This window comes from Aspergillus niger, assembly GCF_000002855.4.
Source record: "Aspergillus niger supercontig An01".
In the NCBI taxonomy this organism is placed as follows: domain Eukaryota; kingdom Fungi; phylum Ascomycota; class Eurotiomycetes; order Eurotiales; family Aspergillaceae; genus Aspergillus; species Aspergillus niger.
Window position 1 is genome coordinate 1766690 of NT_166518.1, and position 22105 is coordinate 1788794.

At 51.0% G+C, this 22105-nt stretch overlaps 12 protein-coding genes and 1 non-coding gene across 13 annotated transcripts; 6 read left to right on the forward strand and 7 right to left on the reverse strand.

The window, feature by feature from the left end:
- Positions 1–127: 127 nt before the first annotated feature.
- An01g07500 (uncharacterized protein) lies at positions 128–587 on the forward strand (the record flags this gene model as incomplete). Its single annotated transcript, XM_001389138.3, has 2 exons — positions 128–375; positions 500–587. The coding sequence occupies 2 exons, from the start codon at positions 128–130 to the stop codon at positions 585–587; spliced, it is 336 nt and encodes a 111-aa protein (XP_001389175.1).
- A 397-nt stretch (positions 588–984) lies between these two features.
- An01g07510 (uncharacterized protein) lies at positions 985–2080 on the reverse strand (the record flags this gene model as incomplete). Its single annotated transcript, XM_001389139.3, has 5 exons — positions 985–1341; positions 1402–1480; positions 1535–1818; positions 1897–1989; positions 2069–2080. The coding sequence occupies 5 exons, from the start codon at positions 2078–2080 to the stop codon at positions 985–987; spliced, it is 825 nt and encodes a 274-aa protein (XP_001389176.1).
- A 285-nt stretch (positions 2081–2365) lies between these two features.
- On the forward strand, positions 2366–5519 carry An01g07520 (uncharacterized protein; the record flags this gene model as incomplete). Its single annotated transcript, XM_059749383.1, has 3 exons — positions 2366–2561; positions 2614–5297; positions 5334–5519. 3 exons carry the CDS (start codon positions 2366–2368, stop codon positions 5517–5519), a joined length of 3066 nt encoding a protein of 1021 aa, XP_059605901.1.
- Positions 5520–5749: 230 nt separating this feature from the next.
- On the reverse strand, positions 5750–7347 carry An01g07530 (uncharacterized protein; the record flags this gene model as incomplete). Its single annotated transcript, XM_001389141.3, has 2 exons — positions 5750–7060; positions 7126–7347. 2 exons carry the CDS (start codon positions 7345–7347, stop codon positions 5750–5752), a joined length of 1533 nt encoding a protein of 510 aa, XP_001389178.1.
- Positions 7348–7718: 371 nt separating this feature from the next.
- On the reverse strand, positions 7719–9203 carry An01g07540 (hypothetical protein; the record flags this gene model as incomplete). The annotated part of the gene is made up of 6 exons (XM_059749395.1): positions 7719–7799; positions 7899–8022; positions 8062–8116; positions 8718–8855; positions 8967–9050; positions 9155–9203. The coding sequence occupies 6 exons, from the start codon at positions 9201–9203 to the stop codon at positions 7719–7721; spliced, it is 531 nt and encodes a 176-aa protein (XP_059605902.1).
- Positions 9204–10559: 1356 nt separating this feature from the next.
- An01g07550 (uncharacterized protein) lies at positions 10560–11801 on the forward strand (the record flags this gene model as incomplete). Its single annotated transcript, XM_059749404.1, has 3 exons — positions 10560–11197; positions 11288–11426; positions 11481–11801. The coding sequence occupies 3 exons, from the start codon at positions 10560–10562 to the stop codon at positions 11799–11801; spliced, it is 1098 nt and encodes a 365-aa protein (XP_059605903.1).
- A 543-nt stretch (positions 11802–12344) lies between these two features.
- An01g07560 (hypothetical protein) lies at positions 12345–12681 on the reverse strand (the record flags this gene model as incomplete). Its single annotated transcript, XM_059749411.1, has 2 exons — positions 12345–12415; positions 12459–12681. 2 exons carry the CDS (start codon positions 12679–12681, stop codon positions 12345–12347), a joined length of 294 nt encoding a protein of 97 aa, XP_059605904.1.
- Positions 12682–12841: 160 nt separating this feature from the next.
- Positions 12842–14533, forward strand: An01g07570 (uncharacterized protein; the record flags this gene model as incomplete). The annotated part of the gene is made up of 6 exons (XM_059749419.1): positions 12842–13020; positions 13081–13197; positions 13263–13390; positions 13445–13868; positions 13946–14339; positions 14393–14533. The coding sequence occupies 6 exons, from the start codon at positions 12842–12844 to the stop codon at positions 14531–14533; spliced, it is 1383 nt and encodes a 460-aa protein (XP_059605905.1).
- Positions 14534–14981: 448 nt separating this feature from the next.
- Positions 14982–16187, reverse strand: An01g07580 (uncharacterized protein; the record flags this gene model as incomplete). The annotated part of the gene is made up of 5 exons (XM_059749429.1): positions 14982–15134; positions 15174–15453; positions 15553–15649; positions 15729–15916; positions 16012–16187. The coding sequence occupies 5 exons, from the start codon at positions 16185–16187 to the stop codon at positions 14982–14984; spliced, it is 894 nt and encodes a 297-aa protein (XP_059605906.1).
- Positions 16188–16506: 319 nt separating this feature from the next.
- On the forward strand, positions 16507–17275 carry An01g07590 (uncharacterized protein; the record flags this gene model as incomplete). Its single annotated transcript, XM_001389147.1, has 3 exons — positions 16507–16902; positions 17011–17086; positions 17163–17275. 3 exons carry the CDS (start codon positions 16507–16509, stop codon positions 17273–17275), a joined length of 585 nt encoding a protein of 194 aa, XP_001389184.1.
- Positions 17276–17505: 230 nt separating this feature from the next.
- An01g07600 (uncharacterized protein) lies at positions 17506–20288 on the reverse strand (the record flags this gene model as incomplete). Its single annotated transcript, XM_059749448.1, has 4 exons — positions 17506–18147; positions 18212–19628; positions 19686–20122; positions 20196–20288. 4 exons carry the CDS (start codon positions 20286–20288, stop codon positions 17506–17508), a joined length of 2589 nt encoding a protein of 862 aa, XP_059605907.1.
- A 777-nt stretch (positions 20289–21065) lies between these two features.
- Positions 21066–21177, reverse strand: tRNA-Leu (AAG). The gene has a single exon. It is a non-coding gene; the product is annotated as a tRNA-Leu (tRNA).
- Positions 21178–21516: 339 nt separating this feature from the next.
- On the forward strand, positions 21517–22090 carry An01g07615 (uncharacterized protein; the record flags this gene model as incomplete). The annotated part of the gene is made up of 3 exons (XM_001389150.3): positions 21517–21726; positions 21782–21920; positions 21982–22090. Coding segments are annotated over 3 exons (458 nt in total), but the record flags the coding sequence as incomplete, so codon positions are not given.
- Between the last annotated feature and the right edge of the window lie 15 nt (positions 22091–22105).

Sequence of the window (22105 nt, forward strand, 5' to 3'; positions counted from 1 at the left end):
ATACCAATCCAGCGGTCGTTGCCTCGCCATACCCGACAGGGATCCTCACCCGCCACCGCCTGTCCCTTATCATCCACGTTGAAAACTAGGGGTTTCTGAATTGCAACAGACCCTCCGCACATTCACAATGTCTGCTCGTCCGTTGTCGCATTGCCTTCGCGCTCGCTGTGTCCCCCGCCGGGCCCAGAACATCCAGGGCTTCTCGACCCGCAGCAACCTCCGCGGTGACCACTATGACCCTCCTACCGGCTACCTGTTTGGCCTCAAGCCCGGCCAGAAGTATGTGAAGGAGGGTTGGGAGAACATGTGGTACTATGGATTCATCGGCAGTCTTCTCGTTGCCGGTGTCGCATACGTCTTCAAGCCAGACACTTCGTATGTCAATTTCTCTCCCTCGTGTGACAGCTGAAGTAGATTGTTTTAAGATCTTTCGGCGCGTCACAACAAAACATTTCACCGCTTCAACGGAGTCGAAGATTAGATGCTGACGTGACCACAGGATACAAACATGGGCTCTGGAAGAGGCTCGCCGGCGGCTGGAGGCCGAAGGCATTCTGGAGGACCCTGACAAGGTCCAGCGCAAGTAAGGTGCTTTTGGTCCGGAAATATCTTGTACTTTGTACATAGAGCGGTCGGGCGTGGAAGACAATCTTCGTTCGAGTGGTGTCAATAGGCACATTACGTCCGACCCTAGACAGGGCTTTTCTATTTCATTTCACTGTTCGCCTCCAATTACCTGCGTGTATCTGTCATCCTATATCCTGAATTCTTTTCGTTGACATGCTTGCAATGTTTCAAAAACGGGAGAAATAGATGTTTGTGCCTTATACATGGGTTGTATGATGTGTATCTCGGTTTTCGGCTACGTTCACACTGGATAGCAATCTATTATCTTGGTGTTATACAACAAGAAGACGGTAATGATAATATATATGGCGTAGTATTTATAGATATCATATGTGCTGAGTCAAATGCCATGACTGCCTATACTTCTGGGTATATATCCGTTCTTCTGAGTAGCGGCATCTCTCTCCTGACTTTAGCAAGGAGATCTAGATCAATGTCTGCAACCGCGATCTGCGGCTCCTGGTATTCATCGCCGAGCTTGGCAACAACTTCCCCCCATGGGTTGACGATCATGGAATGTCCGTAGCTTCTCCTCTTCTCGTTGTGAGGCCCAGCCTGAGCTGCGGCAATCACATAGGACTGTGTTTCGATAGCTCTGGCGCGTAAGAGGGTCTCCCAGTGTGCTGTTCCGGTAGGAACCGTGAAAGCTGATGGATATGTGATTATCTGAGCGTTCTGTCTTCTGAGAGCCAAACTAATCTCAGGAAAGCGCAGCTGTGTAAGTCTATACGTGAGCGAGACGCCTTGCAGTTTGAACGGACCGCTTCAGCTTACATCAAAACAAATGGACAAGCCAACTCGCCCAACGGGCGTCTCGAAAGGCGGTAGTATCTCCATCCCCTTCTCGACACTCCTTCATCTGAAGTTAGCCGACTTCAATCGCGCCACATCTATACACTAAACTTACGCGCTTTCTTTCAATACTGGTCCACCCTTGATATCCACATCGAATAGATGGACCTTCTGGTAGCGTTGTGTGATATTTCCCTGTTCATTAATCCAGATGAGGGTATTCTTGATCCTCCCGTTCGCCGCCGGTTCGTGTATCCCTACATTGATGTGCAGATTGGCCAATTGCGCCTCTTTCTGGAGACCCAGTACAAACTCGCTGTCTTGTACAGAGCGTGCGAGTGAGATGGTCTCTGCAGGCGATGATGCGATATAGTCTGAAGCCTCAGGAAGAAACAATGCCTACTAAGATGTTAGATCGATATCGATACTGGTATAAACCAAGCGTAAATGACTTGTGAGCACGATACAAAAACTTACTTTAGCTCCAGCTGCGGCTGCTTTACGTACCAGCGTCTGGCATTGCGCCAAGTTGGCCGCTAGACTTGCAGTTGAGCATAGTTGCCCCACGGCCTGTGAGGTAAATATATCATATCAGTGAGAACTCCACAAACATAGTAGAAGGACATCTACTGAGGCATTAAGCGCTTACTGTGAGAACCATGTCTATGAGCTACTAGTCACTTGACTTCTGTAAACGGAGAGTGAAATTGTCTACGGACGATTCAGAGGTTGATGACGGAACATAGCATGCTTATCACGAGAGAGCCCATGGCGATGCCCGTCGGCACTCGGCAGACTTTCCCGATCCGGACCATCGTCTCAATCCCGCTTCAGCACGCGGATCCAGATCCGAGCAAACGTCACGAAGTGCACCAACGGCCTGAAAAACCGACTTGGGCCGCAGATTAAAACGACCTGCCAGGAGTGTGGTCGCTATACAGACAAGATGAAGAGTTTACGGCGAGACTTCTCGTCGAATCCGCAGGCAGCAAATGTCACCAGCAAAGTCTTCGTGAGATCCACGAAAAGCGGAAAAGTTCAAAAGATCGTTCGCGAACTTTACCTCAGACAAGACATTCCTTGCTCGTCTAAGCTCTGCTCGACTTGCGCATCTACTGCACCAGCAGATGCCAATGGAAACAGTGAGACAAGCGGATCAGGATTTTGCTTCGCTTGATGGCTAATGCGACACAGTCACGCCTTTCGTGCTCTCGGAGCAGCCCGCGGGCACCAGCGCTTTCCCCCGCGGGCACTATCTTGTCCCCGATACGAATGCATTGCTGAATGGCATGGATCTTTTCGAACATACCGGAGCCTTCTACGATGTTATTATCCTCCAAACCGTCCTCGAGGAACTGAAGAACCAGTCCCTGCCCCTCTACAACCGCCTGCTCTCTCTGATCAAGACCGACGAAAAGCGGTTTTACCTTTTCTTCAACGAGTTTCGACTGGAAACCCATGTCCGGAGAGGACCCGATGAGTCGATAAATGACAGGAATGACCGAGCTGTGCGAACAGTGGCGAAGTGGTATGCGGAACATCTCAAGACCACGGTGAAGAAGGGGAAGAAGAACGACATCCCGGCTATCGTTGTCATCACGGACGACAAGGAAAACTTGCGCAAAGCAAAGGAGGAGAGAGTAACAGCATTGTCACTGTCAGACTATGTGGCCGGCCTAGAGGACTCAGACAGGCTACTTGACATGATCAACGAGTCTCGGGAGGCAAGGGAAGCGAAGGGCGCACGCGGCGAGCTTTTCTACCCCGAATACTACTCGATGTCCAAACTCATGACAGGCATTAGAGCTGGAACTTTGCACCAGGGAGTCTTCAATGTTTCGCCGTACAACTATTTGGAGGGCTCTGTCAATGTCCCGGCATTCGACAAGCCCTTGCTCATTTTGGGCCGCGACAACAGCAACAGAGCCATCTCTGGGGATGTTGTTGTTATTGAAGTACTTCCCAAGGACCAATGGAAGTCGCCATCTACCAAGATCGTCGATGAAGAGGCGGTGACGAAGAATGACAATCCTGATACCGATGATACCGAGGCAGTGGTGTCGGAGAGGGAACGGAAGGCCTTGCAAGAAGAGGTCAGGAAAGCCCATGGAAAGAGCTCAGAGGGAAAACCACAACCGACAGCCAAGGTGGTTGGAGTCATGAAACGCAACTGGCGTCAATATGTCGGACATGTCGATGCCGGTTCGGCAGGTGCTCAGGCTAGCAGCGGTCGCCGCCAGCAGACCGTCTTCGTCCTCCCTATGGACAAGCGTGTACCTAAGATCCGCGTCCGTACTAGACAAGCTGGTGATCTTATGGGTCAACGTATTCTTGTCACCATCGACGCCTGGGACCGTGATTCCCGATACCCCACCGGCCATTTCATTCGCTCACTAGGAGAACTGGAGACCAAGGGTGCGGAGACAGAGGCTCTGCTCCTTGAGTATGACGTTCAGTACAAGCCATTCCCGAAGGCTGTTCTCGACTGTCTTCCCGCCGAGGGCCATGACTGGAGGGTACCGGCTAGCAAGGATAATATCGGCTGGAAGGGACGAAGGGACCTTAGAGATCTCCTTATCTGCAGTATCGACCCGCCAGGCTGTCAAGATATCGATGACGCGCTTCATGCACGACCATTACCGAACGGCAACTTTGAAGTCGGTGTCCACATTGCAGATGTGTCTCATTTCGTCAAGCCGAACAATGCAATGGACCTGGAGGCCAGTCTCCGTGGAACAACAGTCTACCTAGTCGACAAGCGTATCGATATGCTGCCCCATCTTCTCGGTACAGACCTTTGTTCTCTCAAGCCCTACGTTGAGCGATACGCCTTCTCCGTTTTGTGGGAGATGACACCCGACGCAGAAGTCGTTTCCGCAGATTTCACCAAATCCGTCATCCGTTCTCGCGAAGCCTTCAGTTACGAAAAGGCGCAGAAGCGCATCGACGATCCTACGCAGAAAGACGAACTTACCGAAAGCATGCGCACTCTGCTCCGCTTCTCTAAGATCCTCCGACAGAAGCGTATGGACGCAGGTGCGCTGAACCTCGCCTCGCCAGAAGTCCGGATTGAAACCGACAACGACGAAGTCGGCGACCCTCTCACGGACGTGAAGACGAAGGCCATGCTCGAGACCAACAGCCTCGTTGAGGAATTCATGCTTCACGCCAACATTACCGTTGCTTCCAAGATCTACAGCACCTTCTCCCAGACCGCCATGCTCCGACGCCACGCCACCCCTCCTCCGCAAAACTTCGAAGAGCTTATCAACCAACTCACCAAGAAGCGCGACATGAGACTGGATGTGTCCAGCTCCCGTGCTCTCGCCGACTCCCTTGACCGTTGTGTCGACGAGAAGAACCCCTTCTTCAACACCTTGGTCCGCATTCTCGCCACCCGTTGCATGACTTCCGCGGAGTACTTCTGCGCAGGGGCCCACGCAGAGTCCGAATTCCGTCATTACGGTCTAGCCTCACCCATCTACACACACTTCACCTCCCCCATCAGACGTTACGCAGATCTCTTAGTCCACCGCCAACTCGCGTCAGCAATTGGCTACGAGGGCGAAGATGGCCGCGCCGTCGTAGAGGGAGTGATGACCCGAAACAGACTCGAAGATATCTGCCGGAACATCAACTACCGTCATCGCAATGCCCAGTTCGCCGGCCGCGCCAGCATCGAATATTACGTTGGACAGGCGCTCAAGGCACGCGGAGAGAAGATGGCAGCCGATGGCGTGGACGGCGGCATCGAAGAGGAGGGCTACGTCATGCGTGTCTTCGAGAACGGCGTCGTTGTTTTCGTTCCGCGGTTTGGTATCGAGGGCGTGGTTCGCTTGGAGGATTTCGTCCTTCCGGATGACGCTGCTCTCCGCACCGTCGACGAGCGACGGGAGCTGGTGACGCGCCGACAGAGTGACTTCGACAATGAAGAGTACACTCTCCGCGTTTCCAACAAAGGGAACTCCGAATCGCAACCCAGCATGGGCGTGGAACTGTTCCAGAAGGTCAACGTCAACGTTAGCTCTGTGAAAGAAGAAGGTGGTCGCGGCGCAGGAAAGAGGCGGGTTAGAATCCTGATTCTGGGAAGCGATGCCTAGACTGGAGAAAAGTTACTAAAATAATGACATGACTATCTTTCTGGGTTGTAAAATCTACCGCGACTAGAAGGCGTCGATCGGTGCGTTATGTAGGATCATTGTATGTGTATGTATCTTTATGTACTTCTGTGCTTGACCAATACATATCTGGTCTAGAATGGCAATCTAGACAGTCATCTTATACTATCTAGTCTAGTCTCTACTGTTCTGTTCTTGCTTATCTAGATAAATCAGACTCTCCTCAAGGCCACCATCCGACGCAACAAATGGATCGGCGACCAGAGTTGAGTTTCCTTCACACCTGATGTGGGTATCCCAGGCGAAGGATCATATTCCTCCCCCTTCTGTGCAGGCTCTTCCTCATCTTTCTTCTCTATACTACTCGGAACCATCACACCAGGAGACGCTCCTTCCTTTTTCTCAGATTGCACAAGCTCCCCTATCTTCCATCCTCGCACAAGCCACAAACACGCCGCGCCACCAATGTACATGAACCCCGTGAAGATCTGCACTCTCAAATACACCGAGTCCGTGGATCTATTATCCCTCAGCACAAGCGCAATAGCCTCCGACACGGTTGTAGGAGGTACCAAAACCAGCCATGTAATGCTCAACCCACTTGGTAGGTCCCGCAGACCGATAATCTCCGCCAGCACAGGGGTGACGGTCGCCCAGTAGGTTCCTGCAACAGTGCCGACGAGAACTGCGAAGAAGCAGACCACGCCCATGCTGCGAGCAAAGATCCAAATCACCAGGCAGAACAAGCCACACAGGAATGTGAGGAATGTGGCAATATTAATCCGGCCCAATTTATCGCTGAACATGCCCACGATGGGTCGGCCGACTCCCTGGCCGAGGTTAAGCAGGGCGCTGACGACACTGCCTTGATGGGAGGAGAGACCGACAGAGAGGGCGAAGTTGGCGACGCTGAAAAGCACGGCGACGTAGCCCAGCATGCTAAGGATACCCCATCCTAAGAAGAGGAGGAATTCGGGACGCTTGAGTAAGGGGAGGGAAAAGGCATGGTGGCGGCTTCCGATGTCTTTATTTCGGTCCTTGAGAAGATTGGCGCATACTAGGTTGACGACGCAGGCGATAATTCCTAGGATTCGGAAAGCCCAGCTTAGGCCGAGTCGGGGAATCATGGCGCCAACAGCTAGGGAGTAGATTAGTCCCCCTATGCCAGAGCCGGCTGCGTTGATGCCCATTGCTAGGCTGCGACGGCGGTGGAACCATTGAGGGGTTATTCCTACGCTTCCAACAAAGAGGAAGCCCATCCCCCAGCCGAAGCAGACACCTTGGCTAAGAAAGATGTGCCATAGTTCGGTAGCGAAAGATGAGCCGATAAGGGAGAGGGTTTCAAAAAAGACCCCGAGGTTTAGAACCAGGCGGGTTCCGCAGATGTGGATGAGGTATGTGGCTAGAGGAGCTACTAGGAGGGCGCAGGAGATGCTCAAACCGCCGGTGAAGGCGTAGGCCAGGGCAGAACCGTTGGCAAAGACATTATGCGAGAGGTAGTAGGAGAGAAAGACGCCGTAGCTCTAGATCTCGGGATAAATGTGTGTGTTAGTCCCTGTAGTGGGGGAAATGATTTAGAAAAACCAACACTGTTGATTCCCCACGTGTGCGCATTGATCCAGAAGACGCAGGCAACACAAACCCAGCCATAGCCACCATCTGGAACGATATTCTGTTCATATTTGGTCTCCGCATCTTTGGGAGCCGAACCCTGTTGGTGCTGCTCCTGTACTTGCGACAGAGGATCTAGATTTGGAGTCTCATCATAATCTCGCGAATGGATGATGTCGATTGGCGTATTATCTCCCATTTCGAGATACCAGGATCAAAGATAGGTCAGGAGAATTTAGCACGCTGCTCTAGACCACAGCTGTTAACTTCCAGGTACCGCATCGAGGACACTATCGAACATTCACATGAAGCCTCCAAGAGTAGCCAAGAAAGTCTAGTGGTAGAGCAAAACAGAAAGTTGAGCGGGGATAGAGATCGAAGAACCGCATGGCGCCGGTTTTATGGCAAGGGTCCAGGAAAACAGAAGGCCTAAAAAGCGCCGATGTGTCATTGAGAGCCCGAAAAGAAACAAGATCCTCGGCCATACGAACCAGTCAGTGAGCCCTCCGCCATAAGCGGTTCGGTGACTAGTCCGAGAAAGTCAGTCTGTGACTGGTTTGTTGATTGGGTTCAAATCCATCCAGGATTGAGGAAGATAGCGCCCATGGGTCCAGCTAGTGCAACCGTCGTGCCGATTGACCCGTGCGGAGTCTGGGGAACACGAGGCGGTCCACTCATAATAAAATTTTTGAGCTGCGAGCTCATATAAAGTTGCTAGATATATCTGTCGGCGATAGATCAACTTTGTACGCTTGATGCTATGAGTTCTGGTTTTCCGTATGGGTCCTCCTTGGACATCCATACATGTGCATGCTCCTGCCTTAAGCTAGTAGCCAAACATCGGGGAAGTGCAACCTGAGGACTGGGAATGATCCTGTGCTATCTCGTAGAGCTTTAAGTTATGACTTATGACAGAATAATGCCTCGTCTAGCATTAGCAGCTCCCGTCAGCGTCCCAGAAGGCGCACCTGCTTACAATTCCATCACTTGCTATCACATTAGTTGTACGCGCCCCGTGGCAGTTGGATGTATTTTACGCTGGTGATATATCAATGTCTATATCAGCAAGTATACTTCCCTTCTATGTTGGGAATCCTGCCTGTACTTTAGGTCCATCGACTGTCCTCTGGAGTTGGGAAGGTTCAAAGGCTCCGTTACTTCGGTAGCAAGTCAGACGGGCTTGCTAAATCCTTGATTCTGTGCACCAGAGATGTAACCTTCTCATGAGTCCGTAATGGGTACTAGGTAAAGGAGCATTAACATCCAGAGAAGAAGCGTTGGTCGTACCAAGACAGGTTACACAGACGCATACTGCGAGGCATAACCCGATCTGAGGGATCCGACGAATTGATCAATGTTTTTCACCAGAGGCTGCGTTAATGACCCACAGCCTAGCTATTATTGTATTGCCATGCCCACACATGCAGACGGACATTTAGTCCGTTCATCTCAGAGGGAGCAGATAGAAATGTATGCACACGGTGGTACGTGTAGTGAGTGCTTTATTAGATTTAATGCCATTATCCAACGGGACTACCCAAAAGGGGATAGTTAACTTACTTAACTAACTAGTTAACTGTGGGATGAGATGAGTCATCACGACCCCGCGTTGCCTTGAGAACCGGAACCTGATGTTTGCACTGTTTGGTTGGTTGCTTTGTTGTCCCTCGGCGGGATTGATGGCCATAGCTTCTGTCTGTCTTCCCTCTGTCGGCCACCCCTGCCGGTCAGTCAGTACTAGTATCCATGAGCTCATGGAAACTAATCGTTATTAACTACTCACTAATTACTGTCTCTGATGCGCGCTAACTCGCTAACCCTGTAAGAATAACGCTTTATCGCCCTCAAGCAAGGAAAACGGATCTAGTTGGGCAGATCCGATCTCTCTAGTTGATTCCATACCTGGCCCACTGCCCAGCCACCCATTTGAATCTCATTGGCTCTATTCGATTATATTAGACACTTACTTCATAGCTCTGCGACTGAGAGCCAACTCATCATCCTACCCCTTTCTGATATCCCCCCTTGGTATGATCTCGCAGGTGCAACTTCCATGGCCAGTATGATGCATAGGCCTCAATTTCACAAGGCCAGGGACAGCCAGCGCAAGGTCTCGCCTCCCGGTCCAACTTACATGTCCAACGATCAGATCGGTACGTGTTTACGCTGCTGCGATATTGAGTCAGAGCATTGTTTGCGTTTTCTAAGGATGTTGGCCGAGCGACCGGCTGTGGGTTGACATTGCGATATTAATTAATTCCTGGCGTAACAGCGACCTATCTGAAAGATCTGCGGACGAATCGTCCTGCCCGTCCCAGCGGATCCAGGCCGCTTCCTTCGAGATCAACTGGATCGTCCTCTGACACTCGGGAGGATCCCCCTCCACGGGCAGCATCTGCAATGTCGTCGTATGGACATTCATATATGCACTCGACACCAGCAGCTGAGGCCGAGCATCCTCGGGCCACCAGCTCACTTTCTAACCATAGGCCAACTTCATCGCGAGGCGCACTGGGCAGCCCTATCGGACGACCGTTGGTCCAGGAACCAAGGACAGTCCCCATACGGCAGCATATCTCACCCACCCGAGCCTTCAGTCGCGCACTTCCTACCTCCCCCAGCGCCGCTTATCGTGAAAGCCCGCAACGGCGCATAGAGAAAGAAGAGGCAAAGTCCTTACGAGATGCCTTGCAACAGATGGACCTGGAGGATGACGTCGAGCTCCATGCAGCAGCACAAGATGAAGCTACCGAGCTGGTGTGGACGCACCAGAACCCCGGTGTTCCCTATAAGAACCCATATGCACCATATCACAATCCTGATTTGGACACGCTCCAGAAAAGCCCAGATAGGAAAAGTCAGTATTCGCGTGACGAGAGGCTAGGCTCTCCTACTCCACGACGGGGCAGTCGTCGTCTTGCCTACCAGGGATCGACTATAAGCTACAACGGTCCTAGCAGCATTCAAGAGTCGGATGAAAGGGCAGCACATGATGAGCAGGAAGTTGCTCTGGAAAGGGATCTCCCCAGCCCTAAGAAGAATGGCACTCTACGGAAGAACCTCAAGGTCAACTTTGCGTTGCCGCGGGACGAAGTTTCAACGCAGCATACCAGCAGCAGCTATGGGCTAGGCTTGGCGAATGTTGGTAGAGATTCATCCAAAGGTATCTTTAGGAACCCGAACGACCAGATATACGAAGAACCTCAGCTTTCTCCTCAGAAGGATGAGGACACTCGACCGGAATTCTCAAGGTCGGACTCTTCGGCTCTAAGGAATAAGCCACGCAACGCTCTTCCTCGCGGTTCTCGTCCCCTACCTAGTCGGTTCAGTAGCCTTCCTTTTGTGGACAAGCTGGCTCGCTTCGAACTTCATAAGAACCCCCCAAGCCAGTCAAGAAACCCAGAGTATAGAATGAACGATCCGCTTCCACAACCTCCTACGGCAGGCTCTGAGGTTGAGGAGCAAGATACCCCTATGAAAAATGGCCTAGAAATCCGCAGCGATGACATCCGAGCAGCCACTAGCAAGAAACTGAGAGATCGGAGCACTCGCCTACCTATGCCAACCGCTGTGAGTGATCGTGCTGGTCGGCCGATTGTGAGTTTTGATCCGACTTGGAAGCCAACTGAGGCACAAAGTCCGCGCAACCGAGACAGCTTCAAGGAAAGGGATGCAACGCCGGACGTGCCTTCTCCTGAGCCTGCTGCTCCGACTATTGAGGTATCCGAGGCACCATCAATTCCGGTGATCAACTTGCCGGACGACAAAGAGCCCACTATCTCTGAGATGGCAGGATCATCCCAGAGCACAACGACCGGTGCGAAGTCATCGTCGAGCCCGCCCAAAAAGAACGAAGCTCCCAAGCGATCCCCAAGAAAGCCAACAGCAGGGTTGCAGAATCGGTGGCTATCCACCTATAGCCGCTCTGGTGTTCCCACTGCAACATGTGAGGCATGTTCTCTCCCAATTGCAGGGAAGATAGTGACCGCTGCGGGATCCCGATTCCACCCTGAGTGCTTCGTGTGCCACCATTGCCAGACTGCTCTGGAGTGTGTTGCATTCTATGAGGAACCTGAAGTGAAGCGCCAAGAGCGTCTCGCGCAAGCTTCCAGTGATGATGAAGAGGCCCATGCACTGAGGTTCTACTGCCACCTTGATTTCCATGAGCTATTCAGTCCAAGGTGCAAGAGCTGCAAAACCCCGATAGAGGGAGAAGTGGTCGTTGCTTGTGGAGCTGAGTGGCATGTCGGGCACTTCTTCTGTGCCGAGTGTGGTGATGTACGGTCTCCCCCTCCGTTTTGTAATCGATGACTGCTAACATATCTCCTCTAGCCTTTCAACGCCGATACACCATTCGTAGAAAAGGATGGCTTTGCATGGTGCTTGCAGTGCCACTCCCGTCGCACAGCTCCTCGGTGCCTTGGATGCAAGAAGCCAGTGTTAGAGGATGTTGTGATAAGTGCGGTCGGAGGGCAGTGGCATGATGAATGCTTTGTCTGCCACGAGTGCGGGGATGGATTTGGTCCCGACGGTCGTTACTTCGTCCGAGAAGGGGAACCGAGAAGGACAGCCAAGGGACGCATCATCGGCGGGCCGGTCCAATTGGCTGTCTGTGAAAGATGTGAAGGTATTCGCTTGAAAGCGTCGCCATGATGTGGGGTATCTGTTGGATGGTGGAGTCCGGGGTCTGAGGCTCCAACAACCGATGGCCAGCGCCAATGACATGATCATTGTGGCCATCTACATAGTGCTGAGCGCAGTGCGCTCAACAAGGTGCATCATCCGACGTTATACGGCCATTGTTTTCTGTGTATGTCTCTCAATCTTTTCTTTTTCCTTCTATTTGTTGCGACCTATGAATTGCATAGCATCCAGCGGGAGTCTACGATAGCGTATACTTAGGTGAATTATGATAGTGAATAGTTTACGAGACATACTCTTTCTTGGTTCAGATAAAGTGTTGAATACTTTAAAGCCAGCAGCGCAACGGCATCTGGTTGTTGCATGGAAAACATCTCACTAGCTACAACTAACGAAGAACCCCCTGGGGTGAGATGCGTGCATAATTCCAGAGCCGGTTCAAGGCTATTCCGGAAAAGGAAGGCACGCTCCTGTCATCTCGGCTCGAGGCATCGCTTCGTCTCGCGGCAACTTCCCTGCGAGGGTGTGATTCCTTTGAACTAACCTTCCCCTTCCCTAGATGGGCAACGAGGCAGCTTGGCTTTGGCAAGTGTCGATTGTCATACGAGTGCCTCGAGTCGAGGCACCTGTGTAATCAGTTCGGCAAGACGGAGAAGCTTGGATGTCAACCCCAGCTTTGCGGGGTTCCCCGAGCTTTTGCGGGGATCGTGCCCTCCATTGCCGTCATCGCACTAAAGCCAGATGTACGACCATCTATCGATTGACACGGCTCTTGCGCAGGGATCGGGAGATTCAGCTGCTGCAATGTCCTTCGGATGACGTCTGATCCATGTCGAACGATGGCAGCTAGAGCACCACATCGTTTCCCTATTCGCAATGCCGGCATAGGCATCGTGCCCTAAGCGGGCAGCATAAATATCCTGCAAGGAGTCGATGGTCTGGCGATAGGCATGTAGACAGGCCTCTCAGACTAAATATTCCCAACCTTCCTTCATCTCAATGACACTTTACCTCTATTGGTCACTTCAAAATATTGCTCAGATCAGTCCCTTATGGCAGACGATTCAAATTACAAGCTCAAGTGCGATGCCTCTCTCTCTGAGGAAATAGAGAATGTCATTACTTCACCTTTCTCTCCCGAGGAAGAGAAAGCCCTCGTGCGCAAGGTGGACTTGACTTTACTTCCAACAATATGGATCATGTATCTCCTCTCCTACATGGATCGAACCAAGTTGGTACCCCAGTCCTCCTATACATCGCTACAAATCCGTAACTAATCTCACCATATCAGTATCGGCAACGCAAAAATCTCAGGTATGCAGGCAGATCTTGATTTGACATCGGGCCAATATTCAATTGCCCTGGTTGTCTTCTTCATCGGATATGTCGTCTTTGAAGTTCCCAGCAAGTACGTTCCGCTCCAATAACTCAGGATGGTCGTAAGTTGATACTAACCGTTACTGAACTATATAGTTTGGTACTAAGCCACACGCGCCCTTCGCTGTTTTTAACTGGAATTATGGTTATATGGGGAGCACTTACCTGTGTGATGGGCGTGATAAAGGACTACAAGCATCTTGTGGTGTTGCGTGCATTGATTGGTGAGACTTCTTACTGACTCATCTGTGGGGATAGTATGTTCCTAACTTTGGTAGGCTGCGTGGAAGCAGGCTTCGCACCTGGTGTTCTCCTTGTCCTCTCGTCTTGGTACAAACGAACTGAGCAATCGAAGCGATTCGGTGTCTACATATCTGCTGCAATCCTTTCTGGAGCGTTTGGTTCTTTGCTAGCAGCGGGTATTATTCAAGGCCTAGAAGGAGTGCATGGAATAAGGGGTTGGAGATGGCTCTTCATCGTTGAAGGATCTGCAACTGTGGGTGTCGCGATCATCTGTGCCTTCATCTTGCCCGACTTCCCGGCCACCTCTAAGCGCCTATCAGAGAGAGAGCGATATGTGGCTATTACACGGTTGGCGACAGACAATGTCACTTCTTTGACCGAAGACAGCCCGGAGTTGTCACATTGGCACGCTGTTGTCGAGTCGGCTAAGGATTGGCGAACCTGGGGCTTTGTGATCGGGTATATGGTATAGCAATCCGTTGGTCATTTGCATAACCTCACAACTCTGACTTCAAACAGGTAATTGTCGGCTCTAGCACACTTTCATACTTCTACCCTACACTCGTGGAGGGCCTTTTCGGAGATTCATCCACTGAAAGGGTAAATTTCCTGACAGTACCGATCTACGCAGTCGCATTTGTCTGCACCGCGATCACCGCATACTTCAGCGACAGAATCCCCCAATGGCGAGGCCTTGTCATTGCTGGCTGGCTGAGTGCGTCGCTAGCTTGTTCCATTGCAGTCTGTGTTGTATATAATTATACTGCACGCTATGTCCTTCTCGTTCTTATGGCTGCTGGATTGTGGGCAACCAACGGAGGCACACTTGCCTACGCGTCATCTGCATTTGCGAACATGCACCCGCAAGTACGAGGCGTCAGCCTTGCGCTGGTAAATGCTTTGGGGAATCTAGCCCAGATCTATGGCTCGGTGGGTCTGGCCCTGGCGTATTGTTATTGAAGGTTATAGCTAATTGACAATAGTACTTGTTCCCTTCCTCCGACGGCCCGAAGTATATCATGGGATTCTCGGTGATTTCTGCAATGCTTGCTCTCGGAGTGATTGTCTTTCTTGTGATACACGTCTGGTTTCGTCGGCGCGCGGCTGCAATTGGTCAGGCGTGATGATCCATGCTGGGCATGGGGTAGTTTCTAATTACAGGCATAGAGGGGAGACAGAACACTAACGACGACGATGATGATCTTATGACTATGGGCCTATGACAGTACGTTCCTGATTTTCTCTTTTATAGGTTAGCGTTCGAAAGCTTTGGGTGTCTTACAGGAATCTTTGAATGCTTGTCCTTTCCCTGTACTTATTCCCATGTTCGGAGCAATTGGCGTCCAGGATTACTCTAGTGCAGTATTATCTTCTCTGGGCCGAACTCAGCCAATCTACGACGTGCTATCCCAGACATCGCGATTTATAACAAAGATGATGGATCCACAAGACCATATTAGTACATATTATAACAGAAAACAATTCAAACCATGTATATCAGAATTAACTTTTGTTTATCTCGAAACAAAATGTTTTACGCCATAGATCTATACAAAACGAATAAAACAGAAATCAAGCCCACTCCGGATCCTCCTTTCTCCTGAACACAGCAACGTACTTATTTCCCTTATTCCTCGTGACCTTCTTTCCCTCCTCCGTCGCCTCCTTCATAACCTTAACACACTCATCCTTCTCCAACTCCTCCTCAGACACCCTCTCAAACAACTCCTTCACAGTCGGTCCCTCATTCTCCGCCTCCTCAACGGCACTCTCATCCCGGAAATGTCTCAGAATCCAATGATGATACTCCTCCACATCCGTAATAGTGTACAAAAGACCGCCAGGGCGCAGCGCATACGCATACTCGGCATTCAAGGTCTCGGAGATAATGCGCGCCTTGTGCTTCCTCGCCTTGAAGTGCGGGTCCGGGAAACAGATGAAGATCTTCGACAGCTGGTGTTTGTTGAAGAAGTTCGGGAAGAACTTCATCGTGTTGCTGCGGATCGCAGAGATGTTTTGGTATCCTCCGGGGACGAGAGCCGCGCTGGCGTTCGGGTCAGGAGGCGCCGGGGCATCGGAGGGGGTATCAGCGGCGGCTGGGGTAGTAGGGGCAGGGGTGGAGGTCGAAGAGGTCGGTTGGGACTGTGATTGTGTCTTCTGTTGCTGTTGCTGTTGTTGGACGCGGAGCGCTTGGATACGAGTGTTCAGGTATTCGAGGACGGCGATGCGGATTTCCATTCCTATAATTAATATTCAGTTAGATCATCCACATCCATGGCTCTGTGAGAGGAGAAAGTAGACAATGTGAGATATACATACCAACCATCAATGTCTCCGGCAACAACCCCGCCAGACCAACAAGCAAGCCACCAAATCCACATCCAATATCCACAACCTCCACATCCTTAAGCAGCTTTCTCGTCCCGATGAGGTTCGTCTGCGTGGCATCGGGGTTTACGAAGGCAGGGAAATGCGACGCCCAGTCCATATGCGCCGGGCTGAGGGGACTGTATAGAAGAAAAAAAATGGTTAGCCCGACAACTTCCCGACCAACCCATTGACCTCATTTGCAATGTACAATAAGAATAGAATAGCAACATACTAGTTCAACTGGTGGTCCGAGAACGGATTCGCATGCGCCCGCTGACGATAGAACTTCTTCTTAGGGAGCTTAACATGGGCCACGGGGGCGGACTCGTCCGGTTGCGCAACGACCGCTTCGGCGGCTTGTTTGCGATACTCGGCGCGCTTTTGGCGCTTAGCAGGAGGTTGAGACATTGTGATTCTGAGGTTTAATTGAACGTGATGAAAAAGTGGGAAAGATTGGAGAGCCTGGTAAGAAGGTGGGGGTGCGCGGTGCGGTGCTGCGGAGGTTGCGGAAATTTCTAAGGCGGAGAAGTTAGTTCCATTAAGGTTGTTGGCTGGCGGTATCTACTGACGTCCTTATCGATCACTACCACCAACCACTATCATCACTACATTTACCATCGTGACAATTAGCCCAACCACATCACTCTTGGAGACTACTCCACAGCAGCGCAATATACCTCGCATCGACATTCAGTCTACTCACAGACATAATCACCCCACCACCAAAATGACAAGCGCAACAACATCAACAACAACAACAACCCCACCCTTCCAATTCCCCCTCACCTACTCATTTCCAGCCTTCTTCACCCCCCAACCCAACAGCACGACACGCACCTCCCAACTCCAAAAATGGTCTTCCCTGATCCAATCCTGGTGCCGACACCACCGCGTCTACCGACTATCGTTAATCGAAGCCATCGAGTCACCATTATTCCATAACACGACGCTCCGAAAGCGCATCTCGATGAGCGATGCGCGGGATATTCTAGACTGGATGGCGAAAAGTGAAGAGGAGGGTGGTGGCGGGAAGAGAGCGGAGTGGATTGATGGTGGGAGTAAGAGTGTTGCGTGGATTTGGTGGAAGAGGCCTGAGGAGTGGGCAGGGTTGATTGCGGATTGGGTATGTATTCTTATATTCCGGATCATCATTCGAGATGTTGGAGGGGAGTTGGGGGTAGAGTTGGGATTGAGGGGAGATAGTTGCTAATTGCTTATTTTTGCTGTATAGGTGGAAAACACTGGCCAGAAGAACGTGGTGCTTACGGTTTATGAGTTGTTGGAGGGGGAGGCCACGATGTCGCAAGGTAGGTTAAGTGGATTTGCTCCTAATCATTGGGTGATGCTGGTATGGTATGGTGGCTAATGGTTCGGCTGGAATAGAATGGCATGGGATGGACCCCGATGTGATGCACAAGTCCCTCAATGTTCTCGTGAAACGGGGCAAGGCGCAGGTCTTCGGTAGCGAAGGCCAGGAGGGTGTCAAGTTCTTCTAGGAATCGGCTAGGTTATCTGGCCGATTTACAGCATGCGGTTGACTCGTGGGTTCGTTCGAAAGCAATGTCCATTGGCAACGCTGAGGATACGGCAACTATCTTCATGATAAAGTAAGGGATATACAAAAACCAGACAATGTCCCCGAAAGAGCTATACGAGTTTCCCGCTGTTCATAACAAGCAAATATGCCTCATCACAGCACGCCTCTAACACCATGCTCATGAGCCGGCTACTGCTCCATCTTTTCCGCCATCTCCTCGTCTAGCTCATATGCATCTGCTGCGCGCAGCGTTTGGGACATGGCGATATCAAGAAGCCAATCTACCCGGACTATCCGTGGTGTTTTGCCTCTGTTTAGGACCATCTGGCGGAACCGCGGCCACAGCTTGGTGTGGTCTGCAGAAGTACTGCTCAGAAGATATACCTCCTTTCGGCTGCGATCGTCGTCTCCCGAGCTCTCTTCCTCGCTCTCCTCGCGCTGTGATCGATATGAAACGCGACCACGGAAAAGAGAGCATTCTCCTCCATTAGCATCCACGATGGACTTGAATGCGTCAAAACCACCGCGAATGGTCTCGACGCAGTGTATTTGATACCCTCGCAGGAGCTTGTTCTTGTTCTTTTTGGCGTTCATCTTTGCTTCTTCTAATGAGAACCCATATTTCTTCTCGGAAGCGTCATCTTTTAGAGGGAAATCAGCAGGGTCCAGAAGTTCGTCTTTTTCGAGGCATTGCGTGATGAAGTCAATGCTCACAATAGCTGGACCGTATGCAAGCGCGTTGACAAACTTAGGAGTTCGCAAAATAGAGGGAGCAGCAAGATGAGAGCATCTTCGGGCGTCTTGGACAACCAAGATGCCAAGCTCACGGAGCTGACGCTGCTCACAGTCAGAGGGGCACTCTCAATCATAGACATGTACAAAGAGGTGAACAAACCTTATCCGAATCTTCTTTCTTCGGGTTCCCAACCCATTTTTGATAACCCGTAATGAGAAGGTGCATTGCGACAGAGGGCTTGCCCTTCTTCTGCCTCTTTGCTTCCGTGCTGTCCTCTTCATCGCTCTTGTCCTCCGCTTCCATGGACCGCCGCTTCTTGCCATTGTTGAGTATGACTCGATCCTCGTCGGTCTTTCGTCGACCACCATAGATCACGCCACCAACACGCTTCTTTTCTTTTTCGTACAGGGCAATGTCCGGGGCGATCTCGTGCAGTCGGGCGGTAGCGGCCTCTTTCGACTTCCGGCTACTTGTCGTAGATGGAGTATCATTCTCCTTGCCTTCCGACGTAAGCCGAGCACGCGCCGGTGTTTGTAACTTCTGATTATCTGTTGTACTTGTCTTACGCGACCTTTCAACCGCTCGCGGAGTTGCGATTTGCGGCTGCGGCAGTACTTCGCTCTCGGATTCTGTCACTTTGGCTGATGGTGGTTGCATGGTATCCGATGACTTCGCAGCAACGGTATTCTGTTCCTTGGTTTGCATCGCCCGTCGAGGACTCACCTGCTCTCGGGATAAGCCTTCACTTTGGAAGAATATGCTTTCAAGGACCGTTCTGTCGAGCCTGGTCTGGCCAACAACTTCGCCTAGGTTCGTTCTCTTAGGGAAGTGAGTATAGCGCGGATCAGAAACGGGTTGCAACTTCCATCTTGCGTAACTCTCCTCCAACCATAAGTGATTGACAACCTGCAATCCCCACTCCTTTGCCGCGGCGCATTTCTCACTATTACCATGAGCAGTCACAAGATGGGTATTTTCTTGCTTTAGCGTCTTTGTGCATTCTGCGCCTGTTGCGGTGATCAGATTCTCCAAATATGCTCTTGCTTCTCCAACATAGTTGGACAGACTGATCTTGAATCCCTTAAACCCTGGGATTCCAGACCGCGAGACAGGATAGTGTAGCAATCGCCGTAGAGGAGATGTCCAGGTGTTGTAGGTCATCAGGTGGTAAAGCCATGATAGATTTCCAACGTCCTTGTTCAGCCTCGATGCCATACGGTATGCGAAACCCTCTCTATAGCGACAGATCAAGATATCAGCCTTTGAGACATCCGTCGTGATAGAGCCGCCGCCGTTCTTGATGATACCCTCGATGGACCCGAGAAGACGAGGTCCAATACCGAGGTCTGTGGAGAGCATGACATTCTTGTCTTGAAATACGGTAAGCGCCGGCTGCGCGTCAGGCGATTTGACAGACGAGGGAAGGTTGGCTGGGTTCGTTGTGGATGCGCCGATGATGTCACGGTTTTCTGAGGAACGGATGGGTGCATCTGGCGCTGCACGGAGGATTTCGGGGTCGGGAAGGGTATATGGACGCTCGTCGATTCTTCGGCCAAGCTTTAGGCAGTCGTCAAACCTATGTATGGAAACCATTGTTAGATTGGTCCAGTCTCTTCGGTCACTACCGTCTTACCAGTGTGGAAGCACTATCTTGATATTCAACTTCTTTGCGGCGATTAATCGAGCCTTATCGGACTCCGCGGTCAAATCAACCAAATGCGTGACCTGCTGAGAGACCTTCGGACTGTAGATCCCACCTTTCGCCAGCACGCCACCGATGATAGCCTCCTTATCGCCTCCTGGTATATCACCGCATGTGATCACCACATCGTTCAAGAAGAGCCGCGGGTCAGGACTATATTGGCGCGGATTTGCTAGCTTTCTCTTTGCTAGGCACGCATGTACCCAGTGAGGTTTGACGACTGGTATCAGGGCGTCCCCCGCCGCGTCGAAGGCAGGAAAGTCAATCGTGCAGGAGATGAGGTGGGTGAAATCGGAGAGGGGAGGGAAGGTAGCTGGCGGCTCATAGATCACAGTTTCACCGCCATGTTCTTCGAATGTAGATGCGAGCTGTTATATTCAATAGTTCTTCCCTTCAGCCTGCGTAAAATACCCAATATAGCATGTGCTGGGTCTGTCATACCTGATGTGCCGTGTCGGCACTAAGATCTTTAGAGCATATGATACAGACTTTGCACTGACTGAAGAGTTGAAGCTCTCCTCCCTGCTCAGCCATTATGTGGATATTTTCCGGTCAGCACGGGTGTATGTTCAGTATGTAGTGCGCTTCGAGCGGAGGTAGTAGCATTGGGTGAAAGATACGTTTGACTTGAGAGACCAGTCGTCTTTTGCCTCTTGTGGCTTTGCGATGCGACGCGCAGACGCGCCGACACGACACCAGGTCACGTGTAGATAAGATACGTCGAAGATCGTCAATATGTGGTGTCAGGCACGTCTTATCCACGTCGACTTGGCATAGTCAGTATGTATGGTGTGTAAAATGGACTTTGTCGTAATAAGCTCCAGCTTTGGTGGGGAAATTACGATATTATAGTCTTGTGGACTTCCACCGGACGGATGAGTAGGCCGCGGCATATGTTTCGGAACGAAGCAAGTGAATCAACGATAGGATATAGATTGGCCGTATGATGAGTTAGTAGTACGCGTGCTCACATTATGGCGTGTGGTAGTTTTTAACCTTCATGTTGTCGTCGCCTGATGGAATAAGTAGCAGTGTTATGATAATATCTTAGGCCAACATAGTATTTGACAATGTCCGAAGAGCTGCAACTACGAGTATGACACAAAATATATATCTGGTTCTATGATGCGAGTTACACTCGCTACACCCCACCCGTATTTCGGGCATGATTTTTTATAAGCATCGACGTATCTACAAAGTTTTACGTAGCGATAGCCGACGAACTGAAACTCACTTGAAAACAAAGAATACCACCGCACATCTAAAGGTGTGTGGGTTATATATACCATAAGCAAAAAAGACAAAAAGATATGACAAGAGTGGGATTCGAACCCACGCCATCTTACGATGATCAGGAAGCTGTGAAGCTAGGTATTAAGGTGGACCTTAACCTGACGCCTTGGACCAACTCGGCCATCTTGCCTGTTGATATGTTAAGAGCAGTGTACTTTGACAATATCAATGGCAAGTCTGGCCCAATGTCATGACCCGATTGCCCGAGCCGTAACTGTTTGCCTGTACTGTGACTAGCGGTATCAGCCGACCATTCACATTCCCCGCCTGACATTTCAATCCATCAAGCGATCGGCCATTTTTTCCCCGGTCGCTCCTGATCATGAGCCTCGGCTCATCGTCAGCCCCGGCAGTTCGAACCCTCCGGTCCGGGGAATAAGTGCCCCCCCTTGCCTTTAATCCATATATACTAGAGTCGCCTCGGATCGTGCGACACCACATAAACCCATTGATAAAATTAGCAAAAGAAATGTCGCTGTCTTCACAATCCTCTGGCCCTTTTCGGGTCGTTGAGCATATCGTCGAATGCCAACATATCAGGGAGTATCCCGCGGCGACGGCAAATGGCCAAGAAGATGTATTGAATTTGGTGGTAAAACAATATATCCCACTCGATAATCCCAACCCACAGCCAGGGGATGTAACGATTCTTGCTGCGCATGCGAATGGGTTTCCTAAGGTTTGAGGGCATCACATCACTGAGTTCGAATGAACGTAGCTAATCTATATACTAGGAGCTTTACGAACCTCTATGGGAGGAACTGTACGCTCGATCAAAAGCCAATGGCTTCCGAATCAGAAGTATATGGATGGCGGATGTCGCGCACCAGGGCGAGAGCAGCGTTGTAAATGAGGATCTCCTGGGCAACGACCGTATGGAATTGATCTTCATTGCTCATCACTCCTCGAATTGATGCTGACGAGGTGCATATAGCCAGCTGGTTCGACCACCCCAGAGACCTCCTTCACCTTATCAACGTCAAGCGCAAAGAGATGCCTCGCCCCATCGTCGGGATAGGCCACAGTATGGGCGGTGCACATCTGTATGCCCCCCCCCC